The sequence below is a fragment of the Bidens hawaiensis genome, unplaced genomic scaffold, assembly GCF_021521415.1.
Source record: "Bidens hawaiensis isolate Kalapana, Puna unplaced genomic scaffold, B.hawaiensis_p1.1 tig00006556_1, whole genome shotgun sequence".
NCBI lineage: Eukaryota > Viridiplantae > Streptophyta > Magnoliopsida > Asterales > Asteraceae > Bidens > Bidens hawaiensis.
Genome location: NW_027491443.1, coordinates 801085 through 814558, shown reverse-complemented (window position 1 = coordinate 814558; position 13474 = coordinate 801085). Strand labels below are relative to the sequence as shown.

General features: G+C 34.0%; 1 protein-coding gene across 1 annotated transcript; it reads left to right on the top strand.

Moving 5' to 3' along the window:
- Positions 1-343: 343 nt before the first annotated feature.
- On the top strand, positions 344-9427 carry LOC143632983 (4-hydroxy-tetrahydrodipicolinate reductase 2, chloroplastic-like). The gene is made up of 8 exons (XM_077101375.1): positions 344-514; positions 1238-1475; positions 2677-2810; positions 2901-2975; positions 7277-7378; positions 7899-8008; positions 8084-8171; positions 9278-9427. The coding sequence occupies exons 1-8, from the start codon at positions 344-346 to the stop codon at positions 9344-9346; spliced, it is 987 nt and encodes a 328-aa protein (XP_076957490.1). The 3' UTR covers positions 9347-9427.
- Positions 9428-13474: the final 4047 nt, after the last annotated feature.

Sequence of the window (13474 nt, the reverse complement as noted above, 5' to 3'; positions counted from 1 at the left end):
ACTGTGACCTAATTTCAAAAATACATGGACGTACATTCAGCCTATCCTTTTTGTATAAATTACAACAATATCTAAATCTAAACTGTGATATTCAAATTCCAAAAACCAGCTTGGTTTCAATGCTTGCTTTCGGTTTCGTCTTATTTCGACACTCGGGACCCTGTGTTTAATAGTCTCATGCCTTAGTTTCTCTATATAACGTTACTCTATTATTTTGAAACTCGGTACTTACTAAGTAGACCCGCCTCTAGACTAGATATTTACTTCAGGTGTTGCTGAAACTAACACATATATATATATCCTATTTTATTTTTGTAGACAGAACTTTTGAAATACAAACCGAATGGCGTTCGTTCTTAAAGTTCCCGCGAATCTTTCAACAAGTACAAGACCGTCAATGTATACTTGTTTTAGTAAAACACAAAGGCGTGTCTTTTCGATAGCAGCTACGCTGAACACACCTCTTGATGAGAAGCATCTGACCCGTCCTAATACCGTTGCTCTTCCGATCATGGTACCTTACGAACGCTCAGTCAACCTAACCTGGAGCAAACAGTTGTTCATTTAGTTAAATGAACGTATGTTTTGTTTGTTCATTTGTGTTCATCGTTTCTTTAAATTTGTTAATGTATTCGTTTAAAAGCGTTTGGCCCATTACAAATTAGTGCAGTTAATAATGTTTAGGCCAACACACTGTTTTTCTCATTACTTTTAACTAGTTTTAGCTCATTTATGCTTGTTTGTTTGCGTTTGTGAAGCGTTCTTTTATGATGCTAATGAAAGGACATAAACGGACACGAACATGCTCACCACCGTTCGTTTAATTGTCCGTGTTCGATCGTTTGTTCGGTTAAAGCTGAATGAACGAACATGAACACATGTCCCGTTCGTTTATATATGCTTGTCAACGTTCGTTTACTTTTATTTGTTTATGGTTGTTCATTTATGTTCGTCTGTTAATGTATTCATTTAAAGTTGTTTTGCCCATTACAAGTTACTTTATGTTCGTTCGTTTATGTTTGTGAACCTTTGTTTATATTGTTAATGAACGGACACGAACAAGAAAACCCTGTTCGTTTAACTGTTTGTGTTCGATCATTTGTTACACTAATTGAATGGGCACGGACATGCTCCGTTCGGTTCATAAACAAGCCTAAACAACATTCAATTGCTAATTTTTTTATCATATCATATTGTTCTTTCAAGATAATTCTTGTTTACTTGTGAATTTGTTTAGGTAAATAGTTGTATGGGGAAAATGGGTCAAGCGGTTATTGAAGCGGGAATATCTGCGGGGCTTCATATTGTTCCTGCATCGTTCGGTATTGAAACTGATGCTAGGAAAACGGTTCCGGTGGGAGGGAAAGATATTCAAGTGCACGGTCCCTCTGATAGAGAGAACACGCTTGCATCTCTTGTTGAAGAATTTCCAAATCTGATTGTTGTTGACTTCACAGTACCTAATGCGGTTAACGGTAAACGTGCAATATTGTGATGCAAATATTTCATATCTAAGTGTAAACGAACTGAGCCGAGCTCAGGCTTGAATGTGTATAGCTCAGGTCAGCTCGTAAGTAATTTTTCAAGCTTGAGCTCGGCTCAGAATCTAGGTGTGTAAACGAGCTCAGTTGAGCCCAAGCTTGTATGTGTAAAGCTTAAGGTTGGCTTGTTGGTAGTTTTTCAAGCCTGAGCTCAGCTCGGGATCGACTCATGAGTAGTTTATCAAGCTTGAGCTCAGCTCGGGATCGACTCGTGAGAAATTTATCAAGCGTGAGCTCAGCTTGGAATCTAAATGTGTAAATGAGCCGAGCCGAGCCGAGCCCAAGCTTGAACGTGTAAAGCTCTGGGTTGGATTGTGCGTAGTTTTATCAAGCTTGAGCTCGGCTCTAGATCGGCTCGTTTATTATTTTATCTATTTTATTTATATAAATGTATAGTTGTATTTATATACGGTTATTAATGTAGTATTTTATTTTTTTAATTATTTGTTTATGTCTATCATAACCAAATATATATATATATAGTAATATTATGTATCTTACTATATATTCATTATTATATTAATTGAGAGGTAAATTACTATTTAGTATTTGAGGTTGGGCCATAATAATTCTTTTAGTATAAAGGTTCTAATTTGACTTTTTTCAATCACGTTGGTTTCATTTATGTTTCAATTAAATCTAGATATTAACAATGCTAATTTTTTTTGTTAAATGCAAACGAATTTTGGTCTTTTACACATAGGGACTATAGTATTTGTGTTGTTTACTAAATAGTGTAATAGTTTGGGGACTATTCACATAGTTGTTTAAAGTAATAAAAGCCAAGAAACTAATCAACTATTAGCTCTTCCATTTACCAGAAAAATTTAATAGTGTTAGATGCCTGGACATCTGGTTTTAATTGAAATGAAAATGGAACTACAGTTGCTTAAGTTAGTCAAATTAGAAGTCTTGGAAGGGTTTTTTAGCCAAACTACAGGGACTTTAATATATTTTTCTTTTATATAAATATTAGTAGACTAGAAAAACTTGCTATTTGAAGCTTGGGCTGTTTATTAAATGAGCACTAATTTTAGGCTTGAAGTCAAGCTCGGTTCAATTTGAGCTTTAAGCGAGCTGATATGATATATATTAGCATATTAGCTTATTGCTTTTGCAATTATTATTTCTCCAGATAATGCCGAGTTATATTGCAAAAGTGGAGTTCCTTTCGTGATGGGGACCACCGGTGGAGATAGGGATCTTTTGTATAAAACTGTCGAAGACGCGAAACTTTATGCTGTGATCTCCCCTCAAATGGGGAAACAGGTTAACAATGTTTTAATTATTGTTTGTTGAAAATATTTGTTGCTTTATTTTCACAGGATATTTATGTCACATATCGTTTGTTTTGTTAAGGTTGTCGCGTTTCTGGCAGCCATGGATATTATGTCCAAACAGTTTCCTGGAGCATTCTCTGGATACACACTACAGGTACCTTGTCTTGTCTGAATATCTTATATTTTAGTGTTTAAAGTTAACAAGTTAAAATATAATCTATAAATTAATTTTAGTGCTTTTTTCTAATAAGGAACGTCTCACATATGTTATGCGCGTTCACCTTTTGTGATCAAAACGTATAGGAGCGCCACATGTTTTTTTAAAGCAAGTTTAGGACCGTAAATGAGCTGGAGGATTAGTGAACTGTTGGGTGGGAAGTTCAGTTATGTTCTTTTATTTAATGAATGAAGAACGAACGAACATGAACAAACAAGTTTATTCATTTGGTTAAGCACATGTCTCGTTCGTTCATTTATGTTCACTCTTTTAAATCTGTTTATGTTCATTCATATTCTTTAGTTTAAGGGCGTGCTCGTTTCACAGAATGGAATGGAACTGGAATTTGCATAGGATTTGGAATTGGATTTGGAATCTGAACATTTCAATAGGAATTGGAATTTGAAGGAATTGAAATCCAATTCCATTCTTGTTGTGTTCGTTTGACAAATGAATTAGAATCGGGTTTTTTTAACGAGGATAATGACGGAAATATTTTAGTTTTTTTAGATTTTTTGTTTTATATTAGGGGGGAGAGGATTTGCATAGGAGGTGATTTTAATGGACACATTGGTAAGGCTAACGATGGTTTTCAAGCCGTACATGGGGGTTTCGGTTTTGGTGATAGGAATGAGACCGGAACAGATCTTCTAGAGTTTGCGGTGGCACATGACCTAGGTATTATAAATTCTTTTTTTAGGAAACGAGATTCTCATTTAATCACTTTTAGCAGTGGCGGACGCGACACGCAAATTGACTACCTTTTGATGAGGCGAGGAGACCGACGTTGGTGGAAGGACTGCAAAGTCATACCTGGGGAGGCAGTTGTGACTCAACATCGACTACTAGTGACTGATATAGCCTTCAGAAATAAGCTGACTGTTCGAGAGAAGAAAGGTACACCGAGAATTCGATCGGGAAATTTGAAGGACGAAAATCTCCTTCTGTTTAAGGATAAACTCATACTGCATACGCGGGCTCGACTAAATGGGGACTCAACTCATATATGGGAAGCTATGGAGACAAAGATCATCCAAGTAGCAAAGGAGACTCTCGGGGTCACAACAGGAAAGTCAAGTGGGCATAAGGAGTCTTGGTGGTGGAATGACGCAGTGCAAGACAAGATAAGGGACAAACAAGGATGTTTTAGGGAGCTAATGAGGTGCACGAATGAGGAGGAGCGAGTGGATTTGAGGGACAACTACAAAACGGCCAAGATAGAGGCAAAGAAGGCAGTGGCGGAAGCAAAGAAGGCGGCCTTTAAACGGATGTATGAAAGTCTAGAAACAAAAGAGGGGGAACATGCTATGTTTAAGATTGCCAAAGCCAGGGAGCGTAGAAGGCAAGATCTAGGACCGGTGAAGTTCATAAAGGATACAGATGGGCATGTACTGGTCAAGGAGCAGGACATCAAGCTAAGATGGCAAACCTACTTCCACAATCTTTTTAACAATGGGAGAGCTTACCAAGAAGAACATGACAACACAAACTTTCATCGACAACAATTGAATAACTGCTACTGCCGACGGATCACACGAGAAGAGGTGAAGGACGCACTTAGGAGGATGGGAAGGTCTAAGGCGGTTGGCCCAGACAACATACCCATCGAGGTGTGGAAGTGTCTGGGGGAGGAAGGAGTCATGTGGTTAACTACTCTGTTCAATAGTATTCTCAAATCAGGTAAGATGCCAGACCAGTGGAGGAGCAGCGTTGTAGTTCCTATCTATAAGAACAAAGGAGACGCCCAATGTTGTGGTAACTACCGAGGAATCAAACTACTAAGTCATACTATGAAGCTATGGGAAAGAGTGATTGAGGTTAGACTTAGACGAGAAACTCAGGTTACGGTCAACCAATTTGGCTTCATGCCGGGGCGTTCCACCACAGAGGCAATACACCTTATAAGAAGATTAATGGAAAAGTATAGGGAGAAGAAGCGTGATCTACATATGGTGTTTATTGACCTAGAAAAGGCCTACGACAGTGTGCCACGACAGGTGCTCTGGGAGTGCTTGGAGGGTAGAAGAGTGCCCAGGAAATACATAGAGATAATTATGGATATGTATACCAGGAGTGAAACAAGTGTCCGTGCGCCAGTGGGGGATACTGATTTCTTTCCTGTAGAGGTAGGTCTTCACCAGGGGTCAGCGTTGAGCCCGTTTCTTTTTGCAGTAGTCTTGGATGAGTTGTCAAAGTCGATTCAGGGGACTCTCCCGTGGTGCATGATGTTCGCAGACGATATTGTGTTACTTGCTGAGAAAAAACAAGATCTAAACATGAGGCTTGAGGAGTGGCGAACAACCTTAGAGACAAAAGGTTTAAAGATTAGCCGATCTAAGACGGAGTACCTACACTGTGATTTTGGTGAGATAAACGACAGTGAAGACGCACACATCACAATTGAAGGGCAGGTGGTCCCGCAGGTAACGAAGTTCAAGTATTTAGGATCATTTGTACAGAGCGATGGGGAATTAGACAGTGATGTGACCCACCGAGTTCAGGTAGGATGGTGTAGATGGAAAGCAGCCACAGGTATATTATGCGACAAGAGTTTCCCGACTAATCTGAAGGGAAAATTCTATAGGGTGGCAGTTAGACCTGCAATGCTATATGGAACAGATTGTTGGGCCTCAAGAAGGCACAAGTGCGGAAGATGGAGGTAGCAGAAATGAGAATGCTACGTTGGATGTGTGGGCACACAAGGCTAGACAGAATAAGAAACGTTGTGCTTCGCGAGAGATTAGGGGTGGCGAACATAGCAGACAAGATAAGAGAGTGGAGATTGAGATGGTTTGGACATGTAAAGAGAAGACAGACGACGAATCCTGTTAGATCCGTAGAAAACATTACTATAGAGGGGAGGAGGGGTAGAGGACGACCGAAATTGACTTGGGATGAGAGGATTAGGCATGATTTGATAGACCTAAACCTCTCTGAGGACATGGTTGAGGATAGGAATTCGTGGAGAAGTAGAATTAAAGTTAAGGATTTTTAGAGAGAATTGAATACCTTAGGGCTTAGACTTAACTTATTTAGGTCACATACCATAATGGTATTTCCCTTACATACTTTATTATTATTATTATTAGCTTTTATATTGCGGTTAAACTGTGACCTTTTTATTAATATTATTATAATTAGTAGTAGTTTTTTATATAACTGTTAAACTTTGATTTCCTTTTTTGCTTCATACACATGTTCTTAGAGCCGAGGGTCTCTCTGGAAGCCACCTCTTTATTCCTTTGGATAGAGGTACGGTGTGCCTACATCCCACCCTCCCCAGACCCTACCTATAGCTCTGCTGTCGGTGGGATTTTACTGGGTATGATTGATTGATTGATATTTATATTTTGCGTTATATATATAATTTTTATTTTTTTAGTTATTTTTTTTGAATTTTTTAAGGGGGTTTTCTATTAAGATAAAAACCCCTCAAAAAGATATTAAAAAATAATAATAAAAAATTCACAACTCAAAATATAAATCGAAAACAAAAAAAGTAAAAAAACTAAAATGTTTTATTCGTTGTTCTCGTTAAAAAAAAAACTCGAGAAAAGATTACAATGAATTCACTTGAAATACTTTACATTTTGGAAGGATTTAGAATCCCTTTGTTTAAAGGAATTTGTAGGAATTGAATTCCAATTCCAATTCCTTGACAATCGAACACACCAAAATAGAATTAAGATTCCAATTCCAACGAAACAAACACGCCATGTCATGGGATTTTTATTCCAATTCCTTTGAATTTCCACGAATTTTGTGAAACGAACGCGTCCTAAGTTTGTTTTAAGTTCTTTTGTTTATGTTCATTCATTTGAATTTATTTATATTCATTCCTTTATGTTCATTTATGTTCGTCAGTTTAAGTTTTTTTCTTTACGTTTGTTAAATGTTTTCTTTAATATTTTTAGATCCATTACTATTAGTCTCATTTTTATAACTTTTTAGGCCCGACACATTGTCATCACATTCACTTTATGCTCAGAACGTTCGTTCTTTTACATTCATGAACCGTTCATTTATACTGTTAACTAAAAAACAAGAACACACTCATTTTCATAACGAACGAACACAAACAAGAAAAACCATTTGTCTAATTGTTCGTGTTCGCTCGTTTATTCGGTTAAAGTTATGCGAAGGAACATGAACATGCTCCATTCGTGTCAATGATACAATATCATATAATTTGTCTTGATAACTTCATTCAAAAGTTTCTTACTTGGTTTAATTTACAGGTCATGGAATCTCATCAAGCTACCAAATTGGACACATCTGGAACTGCAAAAGCTGTTATTTCATGTTTTCAGAAACTTGGAGTCAACTTTAACTTAGATCAGGTATTTTAGAAGGATTGATTTCATTTATACCCTTACAAACTTGAAAATTTTATATATACCTAACTTTAATTGATTTTATTTAATGGCCATTCAATATTATTTATTTGGATTTTGATCGACATCGACAATAAGCAAACGAACGAAACTATCGTCTCACCTCTTTTGTTCTCTCGACAGCAGATAATCGAACAATCGAATCTGTATGTTTGAATTTGATAATCAAACGATAAACAGTCTAACTTGAATCAGATAGTCGAACTCTGTGCAATCTAACCAGGTATTCGCTAAAAAGTGAGTAAATACAAAATTCTGAAATTAAAGATAGTCGTATATGAAATTTTAAATTCTTTTGAAAATTAAGGGTAAAATCATAAAATGGTCTTTCATTAAATTGTTTTTAATGAATTAGGTATATTTGATATTTTTAGTTGGGCATATATATGTGATATTTAGTTTTGCATGGGTATGTATGATATTTTCCGAGTTTGTAATTTATATTAACTTCATGTCTTTGTATTAGATGCAATTAATACGCGATCCAAGACAACAAATTGAAATGGTTGGTGTTCCAGAGGAGCATATTAACGGACACGCGTTCCATATGTATCACCTCACATCTCCTGATGGAACGTAAGCTTTTGACTTTTGTTGTTAGGTCTTGAATCGTTTGTATGTGCATTTTAATGCTATGTTTTTTTTTTCTAGAGTTTCATTTGAGTTTCAGCATAACGTTTGTGGGAGATCAATATATGCGGAAGGGGCCATTGATGCTGCACTTTTTCTCGCTAAGAAGGTGCTGTTGTTTAATTATTAATCTATGAAGTTTGGATTGCGGGTGCTTATAAACCGCCCAAACCAAAGCAGCTGGTTTGGGGCTTGAACTGAACTTAAAACCGAAACTTTATTTTTTGGGTATTTGAAACCGTTTGGTTTCGGTTCCCAAAATGGGTTCATTTTATGGTTTTGCCATTTGGGCTTGAAATTTTTGGGCTGAAGAATGGCAAAATATAATGAATGGGATTAAAACGTCCAGCTTAAAAGTTTTGTTAATTACTGAATGATTATTAAACATTTGAATATAAAGTTTTCAGGCTACACAATTTATTAGTGTTTTTTTTCTTTGTAAATTACTTAAACTTTCAAAAATAAAGTTGTAATTCATTAGTTTAATAACAAAAGATGGTTTTTGTCGGTTCTTACATGGCTCAGTTCGTTTTTAATGTTTCGGGTTACTTCTTTCAGTACATGTAAAATCGAACCTGAAATTCAGTTTTTGGAACAAATTGAAACCAAAACGTTGGTTTTGGGTTGGGTTCGGTTGTTTCGATTTAGTGCATACTCTAGCTGGTTTGGCTCGATACCTGGATTGAAATTTATACGGTTCGGTTTTGGTTGGTTGATGGTTTAATGGTTGGCCTTATGGTTTGGAACTTGGAGCCTCATTTTTGATTTAGAGTTATGGATATATGTAATATATCTATGATTTATCATGAATTTAATTCTATTTGAAAAATATGAATACAAGCTAACGATTTTTAAAAGAAACTTAGTTCAAATGGTCAAAACCGAACAATTAAATCGCCAAACCGCTAAAACTGGCCAACCTGCTCGACCCGGTCAGTTTGGTTTGTTGTTTTTTAAAGTTGTAGATAGCTGCTATTCGACCCATAATTTTCGTGTAACATCTATACAATTTTGCAAGAAAACTAACAATCAAGGGTAAAAAGGTTATAAATCCCATCTCTCTCTCCACATTATGGTCCCCTTCGGTCTTTTTATATTCTTTGAATAATCCGAATTTGCCAAACATGCGAACACCGAAAGCACACCCAACCACTATTCATGACTTTTTATATTGGGGAGAAGTTCATATTATCCAATCTTGTGATTGAAATGCAGATCCAATCAAAAGCAGATAATAAGATATACGACATGATTGATGTGTTGAGCGAGGGTAGCATGCGTTGAGAGACATCATATGTATCATCTATTGTCTTGTTTTATGTGAGTATTTTGTGTGCGAGCCTGTCTTTTTTTTATTTTATTTTTTTTAGGTTTCATCATGGTTTGTGTAGGAAATTTAGCCATATTTATTTTTTGAATGCAAACCATTAAATATTGTAGCCAACATTTTTTGTAACCTATGTGACTTAGATGGTGTTTCCGCTTATTAAGATGATGGTTGGGGGAGTTTTTTGGCTAAGAAATATCATATTCGCTTATTAATACGGATCACATAATCATTTAAATGACTATATAGTATGTGTATGAGATAAAATCTGATTAAAAAATAAATGAGAAGAAAGAATAAAGATGTTTGATAATTACACTAGTGTAAATGTTAGTTATACATATGTAAAAAGTCAGTTTGGTATGTAAAAAAATAGTGTAATTTTTTTACGTACATGTAACATATATATATAGGGGTGATTCAAATGAGAATCATAGTTTTCTAGAAAACCAAAATAATCAATTTGGACCACTGATCTAATAGATCAATGGTTGATATACACAATGACATGTAGGTAAATAAATGAATATTAAAGGAGATTAATTAATAAGATAAAGGCAAACCAGGTAGATAAAAAAAACATTAGTTTTGAAAGATCCTAAAAATTCTCACACACACTCTCTTTCCACAATCACACTACTATCAATCCCTTAATATCGTACGTATAATAATTGACATGCATAATACATTTTAATCTCCTTTTTCACATCCATATTTATAAGTAGAGTTATCTGTTTATTTTTAAAATTTTTATAATTTCTATTTGCAAACCTATTTCCCTTTTATGTTTGGATTAATGTTGCTTTAAAGTTCTCGTAGTTTTGTCTCTCACAAATTTATTTTTTATTTTGTATTCCTATTATTAATATAAATATATAGTTTAAGTTTTTATTGTATACCACATGATAAAAACAAAGTTAGCCATTGTGATACATATATGTAACAAAATGTTTACACATATGTGATAAAATGATGTTACATATGCGTATCACCTTAGTTAAACATATGTACTTACCAACACTGCATACTCTTATTTTCTTTCTATTCTTCAAGTTCTTTGTGTTTGTCATGTCATTATGTTCTTTATATACATATATGTAGTTCGTATATGTAGCTCAAATATTATGTATTTTGAAACTGGTTATACTAAGATACGTAATATGTAACTTAATGATATGCATATATGTAAAACTAAATTACGGAGTTACATATATTTCAAATCGCTAAAATAATAATTATTAAATAATGTAATTACATGATTAAGGGTGTATAATTCCGTTTGATACATATATGTAACCTATAATATGGATTAGAAACTAAACTTGAATTAGAACACATACAAACACACATCAATATCAAGAAATAAGATTATTGATCATATAAACTAGATAGTTAAACATACAATTAGCAACTAAAAACTATAATTAGCGTAAACGAGAATAGATGAATTATTTATTAAACCAAACTTTTTCATGTGTTACAATTAAATAAAAAAAATTGAATCCAAAAATATATACCTGTGTCCCAGGCACCCAAAACAAATTGCTATAAGCATAACCAAATTTTAAATTAGTATTTATTTAAAGCGGAAATGATCAAAATGAATTATGTAATTATGATTTAGCAAAATGAAATTGAAATCAATCAATTTAATATTAAAATGTCGATATCCAGGTAAAAAAAGTTAAAACAAATTTAACGTATGACTAAATTCCATAAATAGTGGAATACACAATTTACCTAAACACCCTTGTAAAAGAAATTAAAAATAAGTAAAAGAAAAACTTTTGATTAGTTAAAATTAGTTTTTATAGTTTTCACAAAACTATGAGATTTTCATTTGAACCCTCCCCTATATATATATAGGATAGAATACAATAATTCTTTATCGTACATTACGTACGCGAAACTTCCAAGCGTTAGATTTTCAAAACCCAAAATCACAATTACACTAATATGTTCGTCCCTCCCTCAATCCGTCTCCACCACCCCTCACCAACACCAGCACACCTCCTTCACCTTCGCTTGACGGTGCCATCAACACTCTTCGTCACCATCATCGCCGTCGACAACGAACTCATCGGAAAAACGCAAATCACAGGGTTGTTTAGTTGAAATTGAAATTGAAATTGAAATTGAAGCCAATTGATCAGTTTATCTTTGAAATCGATTCAATTAATCATCAATTTGAAGTTTCAATTGATCAATTTTGAGTTTTGGATGATGGGTTTTTGACATTGAACGTTTAAGATTTTAAACGTATTAGCAGAACGTTCTGTTAATACGTTTTGATAAAACGTTCTTTTAATACGTTCTTGTTTGAAATACGTTCTTTTATACATTTTGATAAAATGTTCATTTAATACGTTCTTGTTTTCTATTAAAACGTTCTATTAAAACGTTTTAACAAAATATTGGCCAATGTGTGTTTGAACAATGTGAGTTTGAGCAAATTATATATTAAACAAAGTGAGTTTGAGCAATGTGAGTTTTATTAAAACGTTCTATTAAACAAAGCGAGTTCTATTAAAACGTTTTAACAAAACGTTCTATATATTAAACAAAGTCAACAATGTGAGTTTGAGCAAATTATATATGCAATTTAGAGGCAAAACAGGTAGATCTTATACGTTTTTGATAAAATGTTTTATTAAAACATAATAGGTAGATCTTATTCATTTTTGATAAAACGTTCTATTAAAACGTTTTGATTAATACATTCTATTACCTTTTGGTGTGTACTATCTCTTTTCCATCATTTTGTGCTACCATTGATTCATTTGACTGACTGTGCTTTTGCAAAATTGTCTTAACAGCTTTGATGCGCTTCATGGTGTTGGCGGTGCTTATGCCAAACGTATATTTGTTGAAGAGCTTGGTGTACAAGAAAGCTCGTTATTGAACTGTTCCCAAGGTTATTTCTGCTCAACTAATCCATCTTTATTGCCTTATTGAGTTGCCTGCCTGAGAAGACGACGGCCAGTACCACCATCTTTTTTAGGGTTAGATAATAAACTCAATTAGTTTGATATCGATCTGCAAATTAGTTTAATACTGATCGATGGTTGAATTATATTGATATGGATGGACGCTCGATGAATCAATTGATGAATTAGATCATAGAATTAAATTTAAGTTATTTACAATTATGCCACCTCGTGAAATTGAAATCGACGTTTAAAAAGCTCGCGTACCTAATGTACGATAACCGATTATTGTACGTTAACCTACCCCTATATATATATGTATATATGTAAAAAACAGAATTCAAAAATAAAAAATGAATGTTGAGTTCTTTCGAGTTTTAAAAATCAAAGTGGTTATCAAAAGAAATCAACTCTATAATATATATATTGGGTTAGGTTATAATAGGAAGTATAGTTTTTGTAGGAAGAATAAGAAGTAATATTGTCCATTGATTTTGAACACGGAGGGTTGAGATTAGTTTAGGTGGAAATCATGTGTGAAAATAAGGGGAAGAGCATAAAAGAAATAACACATTTGTTGACTTTCTATCGCCACAAGCAAGACACATGTCAAATTCCCCCATCATTTTAAAACGTCAATAACTTTTTTTTACAATGTTTTTATTGAAAAACAAATTCTTTATAATAACGAGTGTCTTTTTATCTTTTATATGAGTACCATATTGTTATATAAAATTTAAAAAAAGCTAGTGGGTTTTTTACGTATTGTGTTTTACCAAAATTGTGTTATACAATTGTTTATCATTGTGTTTTTTTTTCTCATAGTGTTTTTTCCATTGTGTCATACAATTGTGTTTTTATCATTGTGTTTTTTCTTTCATAGTGTTTTTTTTCATTGTGTTTTTTACGTTGTGTTTTCTAAATGGCAAAAGACATCCTTTACGTTTGACCCAATTTTCATTAGACGTCCTTAACGAAAGAAATAGCAAAAGGCATACATCATGTTTCAAATTCCTTTCACGTTTCGTCCTTTGTCACTAACTCAGTTAAATTTTTTTGTTAAATATGGTCATGTGTAAGATACACGAGGGTAAATTCGTCTTTCTACTCGTTAAGGGACTATTTGTGTAAATTATTTAAAGTTTGAGCCATGATAAA

Coding starts and splice junctions, on each gene's coding strand:
- LOC143632983 (XM_077101375.1), top strand. CDS start 344: ATGGCGTTCGTTCTTAAAGTTCCCGCGAATCTTTCAACAAGTACAAGA. Junction 8,009..8,083: donor CTCACATCTCCTGATGGAAC/GTAAGCTTTTGA, acceptor TTTTTTTTCTAG/AGTTTCATTTGAGTTTCAGC. Junction 8,172..9,277: donor CACTTTTTCTCGCTAAGAAG/GTGCTGTTGTTT, acceptor ATTGAAATGCAG/ATCCAATCAAAAGCAGATAA.